The 19249-nt window shown below is 38.8% G+C and overlaps 1 protein-coding gene across 3 annotated transcripts in view; it reads left to right on the forward strand.

Moving 5' to 3' along the window:
- The window catches only part of FAM13B (family with sequence similarity 13 member B), a 78481-nt gene that overhangs the window by 23305 nt on the left and 35927 nt on the right, over window positions 1-19249 (forward strand). For all 3 annotated transcript variants that reach the window (XM_073355472.1, XM_073355470.1, XM_073355471.1), the window contains exons 7-9: window positions 6263-6420; window positions 16902-16943; window positions 18352-18507. In XM_073355472.1, coding sequence (XP_073211573.1) covers window positions 6263-6420; window positions 16902-16943; window positions 18352-18507 — 356 coding nt within the window. The remainder of the gene's footprint in view (window positions 1-6262; window positions 6421-16901; window positions 16944-18351; window positions 18508-19249) is intronic.

Here is a 19249-nt window from a genome sequence, read left to right on the forward strand (position 1 = left end):
CTGATAAGTGTGTGGCCTCAGTGGAACTCAGATCTGGGTTCTGTTCCTGGCTCTGCCACTGGCAAATGATTTCCCTTCTTTGTGTCTCAGTTTCCCTCTCTATAAAATGGGGATAATGATACCTCCTTTGTAAAGTGCTTTGAGATTGAAGGATGAAAAGTGCTGTGTAAGAGTGAGGTGGTGGCGTTATTTTTTTTTTTTGCCCAAACTTGTAGGGCCTTATGCTCTGCTTGATGGCACTACTCTGTTTTGGATGTGATATAAGTTTTGAATTTTGTATCTGATCAATTCCAAAATCTCAGGGAATGTTATAGTCATCATTGGGCAGAACCCTATTGATTTTGGAGAACATTGGAAAAATGAAAGAGGGAAATGTGGGATGTATGGAGCCCCTGCTATCTGGTTAGCAGAGCTACCAGTTTCAGCCACGTTTGTAATTCTTGATCGAGGGCAGCTATTAACATATTTCAACATAACATCTTAACTTCCTCATCTTAACTCTGCCATCCTCCCAATACAGTTGACACCTTGAAAGAGAGAGAAGTCCGAAGAATAAGAGGAGCATAAGGGTGCACGCAGAGTCCCTAGCAAGGGGATTGAGAATGGGAGACCTTGGTAATTGGGGGGGGGGAAGGGAGGAACACAGAGCCTCTGGAATAGTAGGTGGAAGACCATGGAGGACGCTGGTATAGGATGGAAGGGAGAAGTGGAGAACGGAGGGTAGGGGGAAAAGGAGGTTGTGCAGAGACACTGGCTAGAGGGTGGGAGTGCAGTGATTCCCTGAAACGGAGAGGTATGGGAGCTTGGGGTGTGTGGGCGGTGCGGGGGAGATGGAGGTATACATGAGCTTGTCCTGCAGAAGCAACAACTTGTGCAATTTCTCCTCCACCTCCTCAGTTCACATTTAAATTGTTTTTGTGCAGTTTGAATTAACATATTCCCACAGCTATTAGTCTAGGCTGTCAGTCAGACTCAGGAAGATATCCCTGCACTTTGTCTATACTTTGTTCACAGTTGGACTGTCTTTGAAAACTGAGGGTTAAAATTTTAATTTTAAAGAAAAAAAATTTAAAGTCCATTACAAAATTTTTCAGCTCTTGTTGGATTCTGAAGGTAATGCTCTAGAATTGAAAAATACGCCAGGCACTGATCAAGATTTTAACACAATCTAAACCTATTTATTACTGTGGTGGTTCTTGGGGTACCCAGGACTGCAAGTCACTTGTTAACACTCTGCCTCCAGTGTGAGGGAGTGTGGCTTGTGTTTAACTGGTTGTCAGCTTCCTGCTTCCACCCAGCTAATCAGCCACCCAAGCACTCTTCTCTGGGCTATGCCAGCCCTTACTTTGCCTTGCAGGTTAAGAGTAGATGTACTCCACTACCCCAAATCCCTTTGAAGCATTCCTCCTTTAGTGTACAACCCCTTCAGAATTGAAGAGTCACAGAAATACAGGTCTGCTGTCCCCAGAGGAACAGGATACACACTAGCTTATATGATTCAACTCAGGATCAGCATCTTGCTTAATATCACAGCTCTTAGATAATCTGGTCTTCAGTATAAATATAAGTTTACTTTCAAATATTCAAGTGATAGTGAGTAAGAATATTGGAAACAAATGTTTACATATAAAACAATCATAACACACTTTGTAGAGACTAAACTTAACTAATAGGTTAACGTCCCCTGTCTAAAGAAGTTTTTCATCCCCAAAGTCCTCTGCAGCATTTCAACCAAGGTTGGTGAAGATCCTGTGTTCATGAATGAAAATTCACTGCCTGTTTACTTCCTAGATGCAGGATAAAGGGGTGTGTTCTATGTCTTCTGCTTACACTCCCCAAAGTTCATTGTCTGTACTCCAGAGGCAGGATAGCCACTTGTGGCTTAATTTTCCTCTGTGCTGCTTCCCTGTTGACTTTGTATGTAATGAGTTACTCCTTAGGGCATTCTGCACCAAAAAATAAAAATACGGTGCACAGGTACGCCCGGTGTGGGCACAGGTACACCTCCGTTCCAGGTACACCCCGTATGGGCAAGCACGCTCAGCAAGGCAGGATCCAAGTGTGGAGGGGTTTAGTGTGTGGGGGAATCCAGGTGTGGGTTGAGAGGGTTCTGAGCAGGCGGCTCAGGTGGGGATCCAGGTGCAGAGGGGAGTGGATACACAGGGACTTGTTGAGGGGGGTTCTGGGTGTAACGGTAATGGGACTCTGCAGGGCGGTCCAGGTAAAGGTCGTTGGGGCTCAGCAGGAGGGAGGGGGGGCGGATGGATAGAACTTGGCGGGGGGGGTCTGGGTGTGGGGGGTCCAGATGCTGGGGACTGGGGCTTGGTGGGGTGGAGGTCTGTGTGCAGGTGTCTCATCGGGGTGGTTCAGGTTCAGGGGAAGTGGGGCTCAGCGGGAGGGTCTGGATATGAGGGGGTCTCGATGCATGGGGATTAGGCAGATGGGGGAGCCACTCCCTTACAGGGATCCTTCCCCCTGCCACTGAGGAGCAATGAGTTCAGAAAGTGGCAGGGGGAGAGTTTGCAGAGCTTCCTGCAGCTTGGGGTGAAATCTGGGGGTGGGTCTGACCCGGCCCCGGATGCAGTGCAGGGGAAGAGGAAGTCCCGTCCTGCCTAGCCCAGCTGGGACTAGCAGCTGAGCCTGGTGCAGGGTAGGAGCCACCAGCTGGGTCTTCTCCAGTCCTGCCCCCTGCCCCATAGTTATTTACCTCTCTGGGCACCGGAAACATAATGCTGGGGAGGGTCGCCTGACCACTCTTGTAGCTTCCCTTTGCTTACGCATCAGAAAGTCATTTTTCTGTGGGGAAACCAAGAAATGCAGGGGACATAAATTCATGTGCAGTGGTGTAGAATTTCTCCCAGGTGTAATGGATATCCATTGTGTTGGCTTTCAATGCTTAATTAACATTTCGACAGAGACTCAGGTGAATAAATATCTCGTCTGACAAAAAACCTATGTTTACCACCTGTGCTGTGATTCACAATCTAAAAACATATTTTCAGTGTATATATACAGAATTCCTTATATAGTATCTGTATATACATTTCACAATGATATGGATGACCAATGTGACCGTCACCTTTCATTTAAGGCCTCACATGACATTGGTGAATTAGAGTGTACATACAAGAATTGGGACATTCCTGTAATTCCCTTGCCAGTTGGCATTAAGGGGTTCTTGAGTCATTAGTACTGTATATCTTTTGATATTAGAACATCTGCATTTAAATACATATTTGACTTTGTGGTTTCGCTTTACTACCTGGACTAAACTTTCAAAACTCTGCACCCAAAAAAGGGAAATGCACAGACAATTGGTACTCATGTAACTTGGCATATAGGTCTCTTACAAAATTAGGTGCACCACTACCCATGCATAAATCTTTGAATCCTTCAGCAGATCTGGAGAAAAGAGTGGGGTGGGCAGAGATCCAGCTACACACTTGGACTTCTCTTTGAGAACACATAAGGGCAATTACAAAAATATGTGCTCATTTTTAGGTTGATTTCATTGTATTTAATTTAGGATTTAGAAGGCCGCCCACCTTGTCACATTAGGAAAAGTGTTTTAGCGGGTCCTGGAAAAAGATGAGCAGATTTAGGCGAATTGGGGAGGGAGTGAACCCCTTAATTAGCCTTGAGGTTGTGAGACAACATAGCTTTATTTTGTACCAACAACTCCATATAATTTGTAACTTTAAATACTTATTGGAATTAAATGTAGGGAGAGAGACTACAGGAAAAAGAGACTTGAAAATAGATGAGTCAGCGAGACACAGACACAAGACAGTTACAGATGACAGGAACTATGTTTTGGTAGGAGAGATTGTGGCAATAAAGAGAAGGCTGGTGGGAAAAGAGACTAAATCCTCGATGTAGCTTAGAGATGATATAAGGAGAGCAATTTTAAAGCATATTCTGAAATGAATGTGGAGGCTAAAGCACTTGTTTAGCAGTGAGGATGATGCAGCCTTGATATGTAGGAGAAGGCAGCATTTTACACATTAGAATTTGGCTAGCTGAAACGGATGGCCACTGAAAAGAGAATTTAATAAGGGTATAAGATACGTTGGCTTGGATTTTTGAAGAGGTGGAGTGGTGATAGGCAACTCTCTGTAGATCTAGATGGAGGAGGAGAATTCAGTGTCGGGAATGCCTGGGGAATACCAAACTTAGGCGTAGTGGAGGCAGTTAGAATCGGTCAAGATGAAAGACTGAGCCATAAATTTACCTAATCAAGAAGATGACGTGTAAAGTTATTAAAGGTGTCAGATATACAGACCAATATAATGCAAAAATTATAATTAAAGTTTGAGTTATCTATAAAATGGAGTGTTGGGGGGGAAGTATCCAGAAGGGAAACAGTGCTGAAAATTGACCCTTACAGGACAGCATGGAGTATTTGTATCTAAACTGAAGCAAAACTTTTTTTTAATTTTACCCATCACTAATTTACTAGTCTGCTTACATCCTCCCTCCCCCCCGAAGTAGCAAAATTCTTAGCTTTTTAGTTTAGAATCTTTCCTAAGAACTCCTGGAGGCATTCCAGCAAGAAGCAAATCTTACTATTTTTCTTTTATATAGAACCGAAAGCATACTACCATAATGTATCAATGATGCTCTTGAGAGAAGAAATCCTGTATAGTTTTTCTAACAACATGTTAAATGGTAACATTCGTGTACTGCTTAGTGAACTTTCTGTTAGTCCTAGAAGCTACTGGCTGCACACACGCAACATTGTGATCACCAGCCAATCAGTAAAAGGTTTCTTGCAAATAGAAAACATCATTGCATCTAGGTGTGGTGTTATGCAAATGAAAAAGGATTTTTAGTCAAATTCCAATGATAATGTCACTTGGCTCCAAGTTCCAGCAGGCAACATACTTGCATATTTGCCCAGTCTGTTGGGCAACTTATTGAACAAATGCAGATCCACTTGAGCTGCAGTCCCAAATATTCCTATGTATTTGATCCATTCATTTTACCTATTGTGTAAAAGAAAAACTGGCTGTTGTGGACACACTCACATTTTGCCGCTGATTTGATAAGTTCTGTTAATGTACAGAAGATTGGGATGGTAAAAATAAAATTATAGTCAGTATAGTCCCATACAAAATTTTATAACCTCATAACTACTCTCCTCCTTACTTTCCACAAAGTAGCTGTTCAAAATGAACTTAGAAATTTGATTAATATTTGTTTCTTAATGAAACATCTTTATTTATCATATGTATATGTGGATATTGAAAAAAATCTGTTTTTGAGAGAGTCATGAAAATTTTTTTGGGGTAGAGAGACAAGATATTATGAACTTAGGAAATGGAAAATTAATGCATACTAATAAATATTGGCATTAATTTGTGATTTGATTGGGCAAATGTTTTGTTCAACTAACTTAAAATCTAACCATGCATATTCAATTCAAAAGAAGTAACTGTGTCTTTGGATAGGGGTTGACAGCTGTTTTTTAAATATGAAATTGCTGTATCAGTCAAGTGGGGAAAAAAACAAATTCTTTAAGAGCAAGGTTTACATATGCAAGTATTAAAAAATCCAATATGTTAAGATGTTCCAGTCTTTAAAATACAGCAAGTTGCACCTGCTGAATATTTATATTCACACTTAATTGCCAGATTTTAATATGCTCATCGTATGCACCTGGAAAGAAAAAGAAATTGTTAGGGTTCCTTGATATCCTGCTAAATCACAAAACAGACTATATGCCTTTATAATGTTGCACTTGAAATTGGTATTACAAACGGTGTTCGCTATTTTGAAATCCTTAGATTGAAGGTGCTATAGAAGTTCAAGCATTTCTGGGATTTTCAGGTTCTTTTCAGACATCTAATGAATAAATCTTGAAAAACCCTGTGAAGTAGGTAAGCATTTTCCCATCCCCATTTTCGAGGATGGGAAACTTGGACGCAGTGTCACATCACATTGGTGGCAGATAAGGGAATAGAGACCAGATCTCCTGACTCCTCATCCTTTGATTTACTGCTTTACAGTGCTTCCTTTCAATTTATATTCTAATGAAATTTTTAGTGGCTTATTTAGCAGTGGAGACTGTTCTGCATTTGTCCTTTTGAAGGCGTGGTTTGGGCTGCTTCCTTTCTAGTTTGTGTTTTGTAACTTTTTAAAAATTTGAAAAGATGTTTTTCTCTTAAACTGTTTTATATCCCATAATACCACATATTTCCAGCTCTGTAAAATTAATATTTGATTTTTAAAAATTATCGAAACCCTATTGATCTTTCTGTAGATAAATGATCTCTTGGAGGAGGAGGAAGAGGATATAAAGCTTGAGCAAACTGAAGAACTTCCAGAAGATAGCACAGAGAAACCTGAGGAAAAGCCAGATATGGTACATGATATGACAGAGAGCATCTTGGACTCCAGCAGTGTTACAGCATCAACGAGGTAGACATATGTTTCCCACCCCATCATCTAAGATTAACATTTTTATGATGGCTATTTTAATAGTTACATTTGGTGAAGTTTTTTCTTGTTGAAATTTCAGGAATTTGGTATTCTTTACACTTCATTTTGTTTGCAGTATTTATGAAAGGAGACTTGAGATTCTACCAATTTCTAGCGATGTTAGTGGTAAAACCTGGGCGGAATGAGAACTCTTCCTACATTTTCTACAATAATGATTTTATGGAACTAAAGTTAAGCTAAATTCCATAAATCTGGGGGAAAATGGAGGGAAATTGTAAACTAGTTTTTTGAGAGTGAATGTTTATTTGAAATGGTTTGTAAATTAAAAATCTGAAGATTGATAGCTTCAAATTAATTCTGCCCTGTTTTTTCTTGTTTATTTACAAAGTCTGTATACAAGTACGTGTTTGTATCTGTTAAATTATTTGAAAACCAAAGCTGACTGCCTAGTGTGTAAGAAATGCCACATTAATTTTTTTGTCCATATGATTGTGGGGAGAAGGGATCCGATAAGGAAAATTATTTCCAGGGGTTTGTTATATATAGCTAAAGTGTTTCACAGGTATTTGCAAGTGGCTCATCCCCCTCTTGTGCTGGTCTATGCAGAAGATAACAAACTACTGTTGCTATCAGTTCCAATAGTTCAAGTAGCAAAGGGCTGTGTGGTGGATCTAAAGGTCTTAACCCTGCTGGTGAACCTTGTCAGTGTCAATATGATGCTACATGATGGAATTAGGTTTTGTTTTTTCAGTTTGCTTTTTAAAAACCTAGGAAATTGCCCACGAATTGTTAAAAGAATGTTAAGGATGCAAAATCAAGCACTCAAATGCTAGGAAGAGTCAGAATTGAGGTTGCCTTGTATGTCTACACTATACAGATATCAGGAGGTAGCCGTGTTAGTCTGTATCCACAAAAACAACAAGGAGTCCGGTGGCACTTTAAAGACTAACAGATTTATTTAAGCATAAGCTTTCATGGGTAAAAACCCACAGATTTTGGATACCCAATCTGAGATACCTAGGACTGGATTTTTTCAGAATACTTAGCAGCATGTAGCACTTTGTGTTCAAATCATAGCTCCCAGTGACTTTACTTGCAGCTATGAATGCTTAGCACTTCTTGAAATTGGACCCCTGGTCTGAGTTTGGACACCCAGAATATGAGCAACACGCAGTTGGTGGCCACCTGTGGAAAATTTGGTTTAGTGATTTTCCTCACATAGGAACTGTGTGGCAGAGAGAGAATCTCATTCTCCAGGGCAGCATTCAACTGCCTTACCATGAAACTATTCTTTCTCTTCCTGCAGTTCCCTGCTTCATTCACTACATACCTTCCAACTTCAACAACAGAGCCATGTTGTTGGTAGGATCCTCCTTTATTACACATCACCTATTCCTCCTGAGAAAAAGTCCCTCCTGCACACTGAATGAGGTGGGAGTCCTGTTGAAAAAATAGTATATTATCATTTAATTAAAGACTGTGCCATAATGCATACGATCAAGGGTTCCAAACTAAGGCAAACCAAACTAAGGCAACCTTAATTCTGGCTTTTCTAAACTTGAGTGCTTGACTTTGCAACCTTAACAATCTCTTTTAATGTAGGTTTTTTGTGTGTAATTAAAATACATTCTTATGCCAAGATGGTATGTTATGAATGCATATACTGCATGATATGTAGTGTTATATTATGGTTCCATATTTTTAGTATATGTACAAAAAGAAAATTGAGTAGTGTTTGTTGAAGGGGAACTCCTTTGAACTTCTATATACTCATTTTATTATTAGGAGAGAAAGAGGTGGTGGTCTTAATAGTTAGTGTGGGGTTGTGTTAATGGACCTGGGCCCTGTCCATTATAGAAAATTGCTGTATCTCCTTTGGGCAAGTCACTTAATCGATAGCACAGTTTGCTCAAGTGTAAAAGGGGAAAACACCCTCGTGAAGTAGGGAAATATGTTGAGGCTTTATTCATTAGTATTTGTACAGCACTTAAAGTTTCTCTAAAAAATGCATGTTAACATTGCAAAAAATAATAGGTACTTAGCCCCTGTTACAGACTTCAGAGGTGGATGCTGCTCCCACCTCTAGGAGTTACATGTGTAATGATTGCCAACAATTACAGGTCTATTTTGTAAAATTCAAATTAATTTTTTTTAAGTCTACCTTTAAAAAAATTATTGCTGGAAGGAAAAAAGAAAATCACCCTTCTATCGGAAAATTTACTTACAGTTGTCACAGGTAATGTCTAGGATTTTTCTGTGCTTTTTCAGTTTTACTTTATGCATTTGATAGCACTGTGTGTGTAGTTGGCTTTACAACTTCCTCTGTATGCTCAGTTTTCCATTGGGGTATTTCACATGGTAGCAGGGGAGAGAAGAGCATGCTGAAAAAGGAAAAACCAAAAGAACAGTGAAGGGGGAGATTTAGGTACAGGGTTCGTGCCAGAAACTGACCTTTTAACTGACCTTTTGAAACTGGCAAGGCTTCAGGTTGATGTGTCACTTTAACTACATTGACATACTTGCTGTAGTAATTCATAGAAAGAATGCTTGTGCTAAAATCAGTGGTTTTAATAAAGATGGTAAAACAGCCAAATTAAAAAGAAACTCATTTGTGTTGTTTTGTAATTTAAATGACATTTGTTGTGCTGTTAATATTTCTTATCCATCACATTGCAGTAGCTTAACTTGCTTAAAAAAAAGAAAAAAACCCAAGCACCCCCACCCCCAAAAATCCCAAAACCATTGACTAGACAGGTACTGTAAGCAACTTTTAATTTCTTCAAAAATATCCTTTGTTCCAATAGAGGTTTAAAGTGATTGTAGTATTATTCATAAGATATTCATATGTCTTTGGAGTTTATAAATATGAAGGTAGTGTAATAAGATATTTGTCTTTAGGCTATTCTGTGTTAGCTCCCAAATTCCATCTGACTCTTAAGTTTTAGGATTGTTTTAAAAATTAATTAGTATTGATAATTAGTCTTTTTTTGTGTGCTAAAAATAAAATCCTTAATATTAGATAAAATGTGGATTGTTTATATAAATTTTCCTTTTTGAAGCATCCTCTAAACACTTATTTTTATAGCAATTAAATAACCAGACTCTTAAAACTAATTTTTCATAGTTTACATTTAAAAATGTACAGTTTCTAGTAAAACTGGAAAGGTTATTAAACTGTCAGTCTAACTGGACCGAAGAAATGGATTGTCTGTGTGAAGAGGCAATTTGAACATTTTAGTAAGGAGGACATAGGTCTGATAATACCATTCCTGAATATAGACCTTTCTGTCATTTCAAGCAAATGCATTCTGAAGTGTCTAGGTGTCTTGTGTTGCGCAAGATACTAGCTCATTCATGTTATATCAAAAAGATTGTACAGAGATTAAAAAAAAAAATACTTGCTCCAATTCTTTCATTGCGTGTTGAACTGAAGAGGGTTTTTAAGAGACTACCCTGTGAGTCACCATGTTTCTTTTCATGCAGTGTGGGGTATACAGTTTTGCAGCAGTTTTATCCCACTATTCCTTGTGGGGAAATAGTGTGCGGTCATGTAAGACTGCATACATACAAGGGGCCAAACCCAGGCTGCATTGGTAACCTTACTTCTGCCATTTCCTAACTTCTGAGAACTTGACTTAGCAAGTTTTGATGTTTAACATTTCTTTAAAAAATTAAAAATAAAAAAAATAGGAAATTACCTAGGAAATTACCCACACAAATTGGAAACAGACATTCTATCATGTTGACCCCCGCATAGGTCATCAGCAGGGCTGGAACTTTTCAGATCCACCCCACAGACCTCTACCACTTGAGTGAACAGAGTAACTGATATAGGCAGTGTTGTTGTAGCTGTGTTGTTCCCAGGATATTAGAGACAAGGTGGGTGAGATATCTTTTATTGGACCAACTTCTGTGGGTGAGAGAGCCAAGCTTTTGAGTTTACATGGAGCTCTTCCGTAGGTAACTCATAGCAGTAGTACGTTGTCTTCCTCTTTGTGGACTAGCACTAGAGGTGGATGCAACAGATTGGCAACGGGTTTCACAGATATTCGCTGACAACAGCGTGACTGTCCCCCTTGGCCCCTCAGCATAGTCCCAGTCTCCTCACCTAGTAAGTCACAGTCTTTACTTTTCAGGCTTTTCAGTCTAGTCTTTTTGCCCAGCCAGTCCTAGTCTCATCCCCCTCCTGATTCCACAACCAGTCTTTCTTTACAACCCTGGCCTCCAGTCATGCCCCTCACATACATTCTCTGTTCCCATTGGCTCCCAGTCCCAATCTGTTGCTCTTTCTTACCCTCGGATCCCCATTCAATCTCAGTGTCTCCTACCTCCTTTCCAAGCTCCTTGTCTGTCTCTTTTCCATTCAGTCCCAGTTCTCCCCTTGCACTCAGCTCCTTGTCAGCTCTGTCTTCTCTCCCCTGTTCCCCCCTGCTCTACTGGTTCTCTCTCCCAGTTTCCTTCTCCAGCCAGTCCCTGTTCCCCCCATTCCACCTATCAGTGCCTAGTGTTCTCCCTCTCATCCAGCTCCCAGCCACCCCAACTTCTAGTCCCATCCATCCTCCTTTGCGGGTCCAGTTCCTGTCCCTTCTGGATTTGAGTCAGGCAATTTCCTCTTCCATACTGGATGGTGTCACTGAGAACACAGGAGAGATGAACTCCTGCTGTCAGTTCAGATGCCAGGACCAAGAACCTAATAGTCCGCAGCAGCCCAGAGTTGCAATTGCAGGGAAATTCTCAGCCTCAGGCTGAACTATGTCCTGTGTAAACAGAATCTTGGGTGATTTTAGCTGTTAAGCTCTAGCAAATCTCTACTGTGCATGTATGAACTGTGATTTTTCAAATACTTCTGAGGTGCCCAAATTAGGGCAGACTTTCATGGAAATAGCAAAAGGCACATCCCTGATACATAGGCTACCCCCTACCAAATTTCCTGTCCCTGCTCCAGATCGGGGGCACAAGAGATTGGTTTTGATTTGTCTTACCAAAGAAAAGGTCGCCAGAATTCTTTAACATGGGCAAAAACATATTTTTTCCTAGCCTCATTCTTGGAAAGAGGTGAAAATTTTGCCTGAAAATTTCCCAAATAATTCAGCCTGTAGCAGACACCTGGAATGGAAAATTTTAGCTTAAATGATTAAAGTTTGGCAAAGTTTTATAAGCAACTGAAAATTGGGTCTTGTAATGGCAAATGTCAGATAACAATTAATAGGCAGTGCTACCAGCTCTGCTTATAATAAATACACTAAACCAGCTAGTGGCTACTTCATCATCATCAAAAGTGCAAGTAATTAATGTATCACTCTCCAGTCCCTTTCTTCCTCCTTGGTGCTTAGTACTCTTGTGTTGTAGCTACGTAAACATTGATATACCCAGACGTCTTCCTCTTTTGAGGATCTAAAACATGTATAAAAACATGTGTGGTTTTTAAACCGTTAGTATTTGTCTTGGTTATTTTGAGGTTTTTTTTCTTCACTGTTGTATCAGGTTTTTTAAGAGGAAAAAAACTTACCTTAAAACATGATAAACTTCTGAATGAGAGTTTTTGTTAGCTTTTTGGGAACCAAATATCAAAGACTGACGATCACAGCTGAACATTATGCCTTATAGCCTATCTGCAAAAACTCCTTGAGAGGGAAAGGGAGGCTGAGGTGGTATGTTCATCAGATTAAGGTTTAGCTATCTTGATATAGAGTAATGTGACACCTACGTTAGACTCCATTAATTGGAAATTCATTTTAATAATCTTGAATATAACGTGCTATAATTAAATTGATGCTGTGCACTGTTTTCCTCCTCTTACTCCTTTTTGATTATTTTCTTTTGAATGTGAGGCTTTAATGCTATTTCTGGTCTTTCTGTGTGTTTGTTATTTGAAAACATGGACAGCCATCACTAATACAGCCTGATTTAGTGACTGTTTGAAAATGGTACCTAGATTAAACATCCAAATAATCCTTGGGTAATATGGGTTATTAGTCAATCAGAGGAACACTTGTACATTAGGTGACACTACATATTTAGAAGCCTCTTTCTGTACTCTTTCTAATGCATCATCAGAAGCCTATCACCCTGGCACTTCAATTCATCTACTCTGCAGTGCTGCCTTTCATATGTTGTTTGCTAACTCACTTTTACAAACTAATTTTAGAGAGACCGTACTGAGATAATCACGAAACTCCTCATCTAGTAAATTTGCAGTTCATTCCTAAAAGTTCTAGGTTCATTCTGTTTTTACTGCTGTAAAATTCCGTGGGGTTGTCAGAGAGATGCATGACAGATAGTAAATTCTAGAACATCTCTCCTCTTTGCATAAAATTCAAAAAGAAGTTACTCTTCTTTTACCTATAAACTGCATGGTATTTATTACATTAGACACTTTTAATAAAGCAATTTAATATTGCCCTTGGCTGATGAGGAATAGGGCATATTGAATAAATACACTGTCTTGCTTTGCTACTTACACTGTTTCTGACCAAATTAAAAAAAATCTAGAAAATGGATTATAATATTTAGGTCAAGATTTGTTACTTAAGTAACATACAACAAGAGCCCATGTTTCACGCCCAGAATAAGTAGTGTGAAGTATACACTAGGAAAGCTTTAAAGTGTGTTGATTGGGCAGCTTATTGTCAGTAGTGACCTCATGTTGCAGTCTATTTCTATTTAGACTGCAGGGTTTAGTGCAGCACTCCAGAAGTACCGTCTGACAAGCAGCCACAGAAATCGAACAAGCAGTATGCATAGTCAACAGCCAACATCATACTTTATTGTTTTTCAAATGAAGTATTTTTACATGAAGTGCTCGTTTGGAATAGCAAAAATAATCAGAATGGCCTGCAAAGTTCTGCTGCACAGGTAAATGAATTAAAAATGCTAGTTTAGAATGATGCGAAATAACAGACTCCTTTAAGTTAGAAATGCTATATAAAGACTAAATATTTACTCCAGGGGAGGTTTGTAAAACAGTATGAAACAATGTTGTGTAAGAATATAATGAACTATAAAAATGCAATCAGTAAAAAGCATTAAGAAAAAATCTGAATTTATTTTCTAGTTATATAATTGCATTTTTGTATGTCATTTCTCTTTTTAACATGGCTGTTTGTGGACAGGAACAGAGGAACGGTATCAATTATTAGGTGTTCGTTAGTTGCCAAAATATGGTAGCACTCTCAAAACTAAAGATATGTTTACTTTTGGTTTCTTGCTGTGTCATTCTGCACTAAGACTTTGTGCACAAGCCATCATGTCGTTTACAACACGAAATAATTCTTTGACTGTGGTAGCAGGTTCTGAAGTGTGATATGTTTTGAACTAATATTGATACACTTTTCAAAAAGTGCTAACTTGCTAAACTGATTAGAGTTGGAGCCATAAGAGATTCCTTTTCAAATAAGAGGATTCTTCAGGCTTTGGAATAGTGCTGATTTATGCACATCTTTTGCTGAGTAACACCAGTGCATCCTGGATGTGTATTAAGAGCACTACTAAATGATATAAAGTGGCCTGTCCTGGAGGTCGTGAAGGTTGCCCTTTAGAGCTGAAGGGTTTGGTGGTCTCAGCATCATGTCTGAAATAATTTGGACTTTTTGGAACCACTAGTTTGAATCCCAAAAATATTGACACAGCCTTCTGTAATTTGAAGATGAACAGACAAAAATCTATAAGAAGCTCTGTGTGCACATTAAAGATCCCTAGTCATCACAGTTTCATAAGATGGTACTTGCGCTAGAGCCCTTGACTAAAATTTTCCTTGCTTCCCTCCTCCCACTAGTGTTTTGCAGTGTGCTATGCTCCCATTGTCTCCTTAGCTTCTACCCACCATCCTAGAGGTGACTATATTTTAATGGTGAACTGATTTGTTTATTATTTGTAAAACATTTCAAGATGAAGGATGGTATATAATATAAAATGTATCAATATCTGTTAAAAGAGCTGTTTACTAATTTGTTCTTGTAAAATAGCTTTTACAAAAACTCTGTAGTGATTGTCAAGTAAAATATATTTGTGTTTTTATTTATTATCATTCTCACCCCTGAAATCGTTGCTTATCTTCCTCTCCTACCTAATTTTTGTCACGGGTCTTAATTTCTCCCAATTTTGTTCTCTTGTTCCTTCCCCAACTGTATATCAATTTTGCTTTGTTTTCCAAATGTTTCTACTTAAATATTGTCAAAATAAAATTTGCTGATCGAAAAATTCAAAACACTTTGAATGGGTGTTAGGGTTGAGTTGAATTATTGTTCCCCTGCATGTTAATGAAATTTAACTGTGCACCTAAAAAATAAATTCAAAACTAGCCTCTTTCACCCAAAAGCATTGGGAAGAAATTTAATGTTGGAAGGCTTGGGTATATATTGCTTGTTTCTGCATCTTTGAAATCAGTGGATGCGGCATCAAGACTGTAAAGCAGATGTGTTTTAATTTTCTTGAGCTTAATGGGAGTATCTGTCTAAAATGGTACCTCAGAACCACCAGAGTTGTCTAAGCACACTGGGAATGGATTTTTTTTTCCTTTCACTAAAAATATCACACACTAAACTGCCTGCAAAATTGACTACCCTTTAATAAAAATTTAAAAGCTAACCCATGCACCAACCTTGTTTAAATTCCCATTCTTGTACAGTGCTAGCTAAATTATTGAAGTGTTGTATTTACACACAGACAATATACAAGTCATATCAATCTTAGCTAGCAATAAGGTCAAAACCATCTTTGTTTTAAAAAAAATGTTTCCCCCCCCCCCCCCTTCTGTCTGACAATCTTAGGTAGAGAGTCCTTTCCTGCATGTAATCCTGTTTTCCACCACATCTTGTTGGGGGAAGGAAGTACAGGAAATCTTTACTTGTTTGGATAGTTAGTCCAAGCTACTTACTAACCCGTGTGACAGTAGGTATTAAGCAGCTAGCTAGTATAATACTTACCTTATGATTAGCCAGTATCAACAAGTCTGAGCTGGGCACTCCCAGATGTATTCAACCTATGGTAAAGTCAATAGGGAGATAGTCTGAGCTAAGAGTGGACACTGGTGCCGCATAATGCTGACCAATGTTGGTGGGATTTCAGTTGAATCTTCTTAATATAATTGCAAGGAGCGGTAGTGTACTAATGTTTCCACGAATACATTAGGGTTTGCACTGTACATCTTGGTTGTATCTGGAATCAGATCACCAATCTTTTCTGATTGCTAGTTCATTTTTCTTATATGGTGACGTAGCTACTGGAATTTGTTTTTATGTATAGTGTGTGGAGTGCCTAAAGCTTGGGATAAGTGCCCTCTACTTTTCCCCATCCTCTTTTTAGTTTAAATAAAATTGGCATCTCTCTCTAGTCTTGTTTGTGTATGTATAATATCCTTATCACTGACCATGAGAAAGGCGTAATAAGGCAGTGATTGTCATTGTCATTTAAAGTAGAACTTAGTTTTGTTTCAATTCACTGCAAGCATATTTATGCAAGTCTGAAAAATTGTTTTGGAACAATCATTTTATTTGTGATAGTATGCAAAATTGAAGCTTTGTAATTAGAATTTGCAAAGGAAAAAATGTTTGTGTTTGGTTGAGTGGGGTGTACCTGGCTCAGAAATTTAGTATACTACTGAATTCAACAATGCTCACAGTAATACTTTGAAATCTATGAATGAAAAGCACCAAAATGCAAAGTGCTTAATAATAAGCCTCAAAAAACCTTAGTGAACTTTCAAAGTAACAGCCGTGTTAGTCTGTATTCGCAAAAAGAAAAGGAGTACTTGTGGCACCTTAGAGACTAACCAATTTATTTGAGCATAAGCTTTCATGAGCTACAGCTCACTTCATCGGATGCATACTGTGGAAACTGCAGAAGACATTATTGTTTCATGGTCTCTGTGTATATAATGTCTTCTGCAGTTTCCACAGTATGCATCCGATGAAGTGAGCTGTAGCTCACGAAAGCTTATGCTCAAATAAATTGGTTAGTCTCTAAGGTGCCACAAGTACTCCTTTTCTTAGTGAACTGGAACTTTAGAGGGAAGCAAGGTAGGTAGAATGTTTTGGAATTTGCTGTGGGGTTAACATCTATATTATGTAAAGCATCACACAATATTTCAAGAGTAAGTGATTAGTACTTCTCATGTGAAAGACTGCCCGTACGGCAGCTCACTGCGCCCTGAAGTGTTTGGGGTATGGGTTCTTCAATTACTTATAACTACAGAATTGCTGCTGCCACAACTTTCTGCAATATATAGTTTAAGACCTCTTCGATCCAAATATTGATCCAGCTTTTCCCTGTTTCCCTTGAAGCTGGGACCATGGCACATAGCAATACTGTTGCTGGCCAATGTGTTTACTGCATGCATATGTGTATTTCTTTGAGCTGATGCAATTTTTTAGTATCTTCAAAGCTCCCTTTTGTCTTCCAGAATATTTGTGTAGTGTTGAAAGTCTTTGTGAAGATAACCAATTTCTTCTTCTTTATTACAGTGCTCATCTCTCCCCCATAAGCATCTTACCAGCCTCTGCAGAGTAAGTATAACTAATATATAAAATCTGTGTATCCCAGTATTTTGCTTTTACCAGTCTGTGCCATAGTTAGCATGCCTGCTTTCAAAACAGATAAGTCAAATACACGTGACCACAATAGTTTATACTCCAAACTTTTAGTGCTGAATATATGCTTTATGAAATGTAATTCAGCATTCACAAGTGAAAAAAAAAAGCACATTGTATTTATGGATGCTGTTCTCAACTGGACACGGAACCATAGGTTTTCATGGTATGGTAATACCTATGCTCCTAAATATCCTGTTCGCATTTTTTCCCCGCTTTCTTTGGGTAGGTACTTGATAAACTCTGGTGTAACTCCAAAATTGTCTTTAGGTACTTGCTTTCACGCCAGCAGTTTTACAGTTTCTTCTAATTGGTAGTGTGAGCCCAAGTTCAACTGGGTTGCAAATGTAATTGCAGGTGAAAAGTAAACACGAAGTGTTCCAGAAGAGATGGGTGTGAAGGAGTCTAGAAAAAAATGTTGTGACTCCCGCTAGGGGCCCTTCTTTAGAAGTTTGCATCTTTTCTGCTGGTTGGCAAAGACTTACTGCCACAGCTAGTCTGTATTAAAATACCCTGTTTTGTTACTCTCCCACCTCTCCACCCTGTTTGTCCCATTCACCTGTTATGTCTTGTCTTTTTTTAACATAAGCCCTTCTGGCTGGGATTTTCATAACCTGTGTTTATACAGTGTCTGGCCCTGTGAGGTCCTTGTCTGTTTGAGGCCTATTGGAATGTTAGATGGGATGGGATCTGAGTTACTACAGAGAATTCTTTCCTGGGTGTCTGGCTGGTGAATCTTGCCCACATGCTCAGGGTTCAGCTGATCGCCATATTTGGGGTCGGGAAGGAATTTTCCTCCAGGGCAGATTGGAAGAGGCCCTGGGTGGTTTTTGCCTTCCTCTGCAGTATGGGGCACAGGTCACTTGCTGGAGGATTCTCTGCACCTTGAAGTCTTTAAACCATGATTTGAGACTTCAATAGCTCAGACATAGGTGAGAGGTTTATTGCAGGAGTGGGTGGGTGAGATTCAGTGGCCTGAATTATGCAGGAGGTCAGACTAGATGATCATAATGGTCCCTTCTGACCTTAATATCTATGAATCTTACCATGCTGTAAATATAATAAATTATATAAATTTCTTGCCTATCATTTTGTACGTAACTAAAATCCTATTAAGTAAGCAATTAACTCCAGTTACTGCTGTGGTCGTATTTGAGAGATTTGCTAGTCTTTTGTCTAGTCTTGTCTTGATGTATTGGGGAGCCTAGATTTACATGTCTCCTAAGGGTCTGATTTTTCTAGTTTTCTGCCCACACAAATCCACTGATGCCAAGAAAAGTAAAAATACGTCTTTAACATTAATTCTCTGACTTTTATTTGTTAGCATTTTAGAAAGAACAATTAGAGCAGCTGTGGAGCAGCACCTTTTCGATCTGCAGAGCAGCATAGATGATGATCTTAAGAATTTACAGCAACACCGACTGGTCTGTAACAATGAAGCAAAAAATATTAATAGAGATGAGGAAGGATCTAACAACCAGTAAGAATTTTTATCTCTATAATGCGTTGCTTAGGGACATATATTTGAATTCAGACTTGCTAAAAAGTCACAATAGAAGTTTTGTATGTTTATAAACTTGAAATTGCCTTAAACGAACTCAAATTCCATTCGTTGCTGTTCTTTGCTCTAAATGTAAGTATTTTAATAGATTTTTTCCTTGCAAGTTTTGTACTTAAGTGAGAGGCATTCAAGGGTACGATGCGCACAAGTCAATGGGGAGGCAGTTATGTATTTCTAGATTTTTTTTTTTTTTTTTAGGTGCTACATGTAGCTATGACAAATCATAATTGACATTATGATCCTCAGCTGTAGATTTTTTTTTTTTTTGTTCTAATGATTGAATGGGCATAAAGCCTAAATTGCTCTGTCACCCCTAGCTTTGGCAGAAGTCTCTTCTGATTCCAGGTGAGGTGATGAGCAAGGCAGTGTGTGGAAGCTTGCACTTCTGCCCACACTTTTAATCTAGAACCTCACATGAGCAGTAAATTGTTTTAAACTCTCACACGCGCGCACACAAGCTAAAATTATTTTTTGCCCAAATTACTATTAAAAAAAAATTTCCCATTTTAAAAAATCACAACCCACAGAGATACATGGGACTGGAGATAATAATTTTCATAGTTTCAGGGTAACTGTGCTAGTATTCGCACTGTGTGGTACACCAAGGGCACCCATTTTAGGCTCCTGGCTCCTAGCTGTCACCATGTTTCGCTCCCGCCTG

Source organism: Lepidochelys kempii, chromosome 8, assembly GCF_965140265.1.
Source record: "Lepidochelys kempii isolate rLepKem1 chromosome 8, rLepKem1.hap2, whole genome shotgun sequence".
NCBI classification, from domain to species: Eukaryota; Metazoa; Chordata; order Testudines; family Cheloniidae; genus Lepidochelys; species Lepidochelys kempii.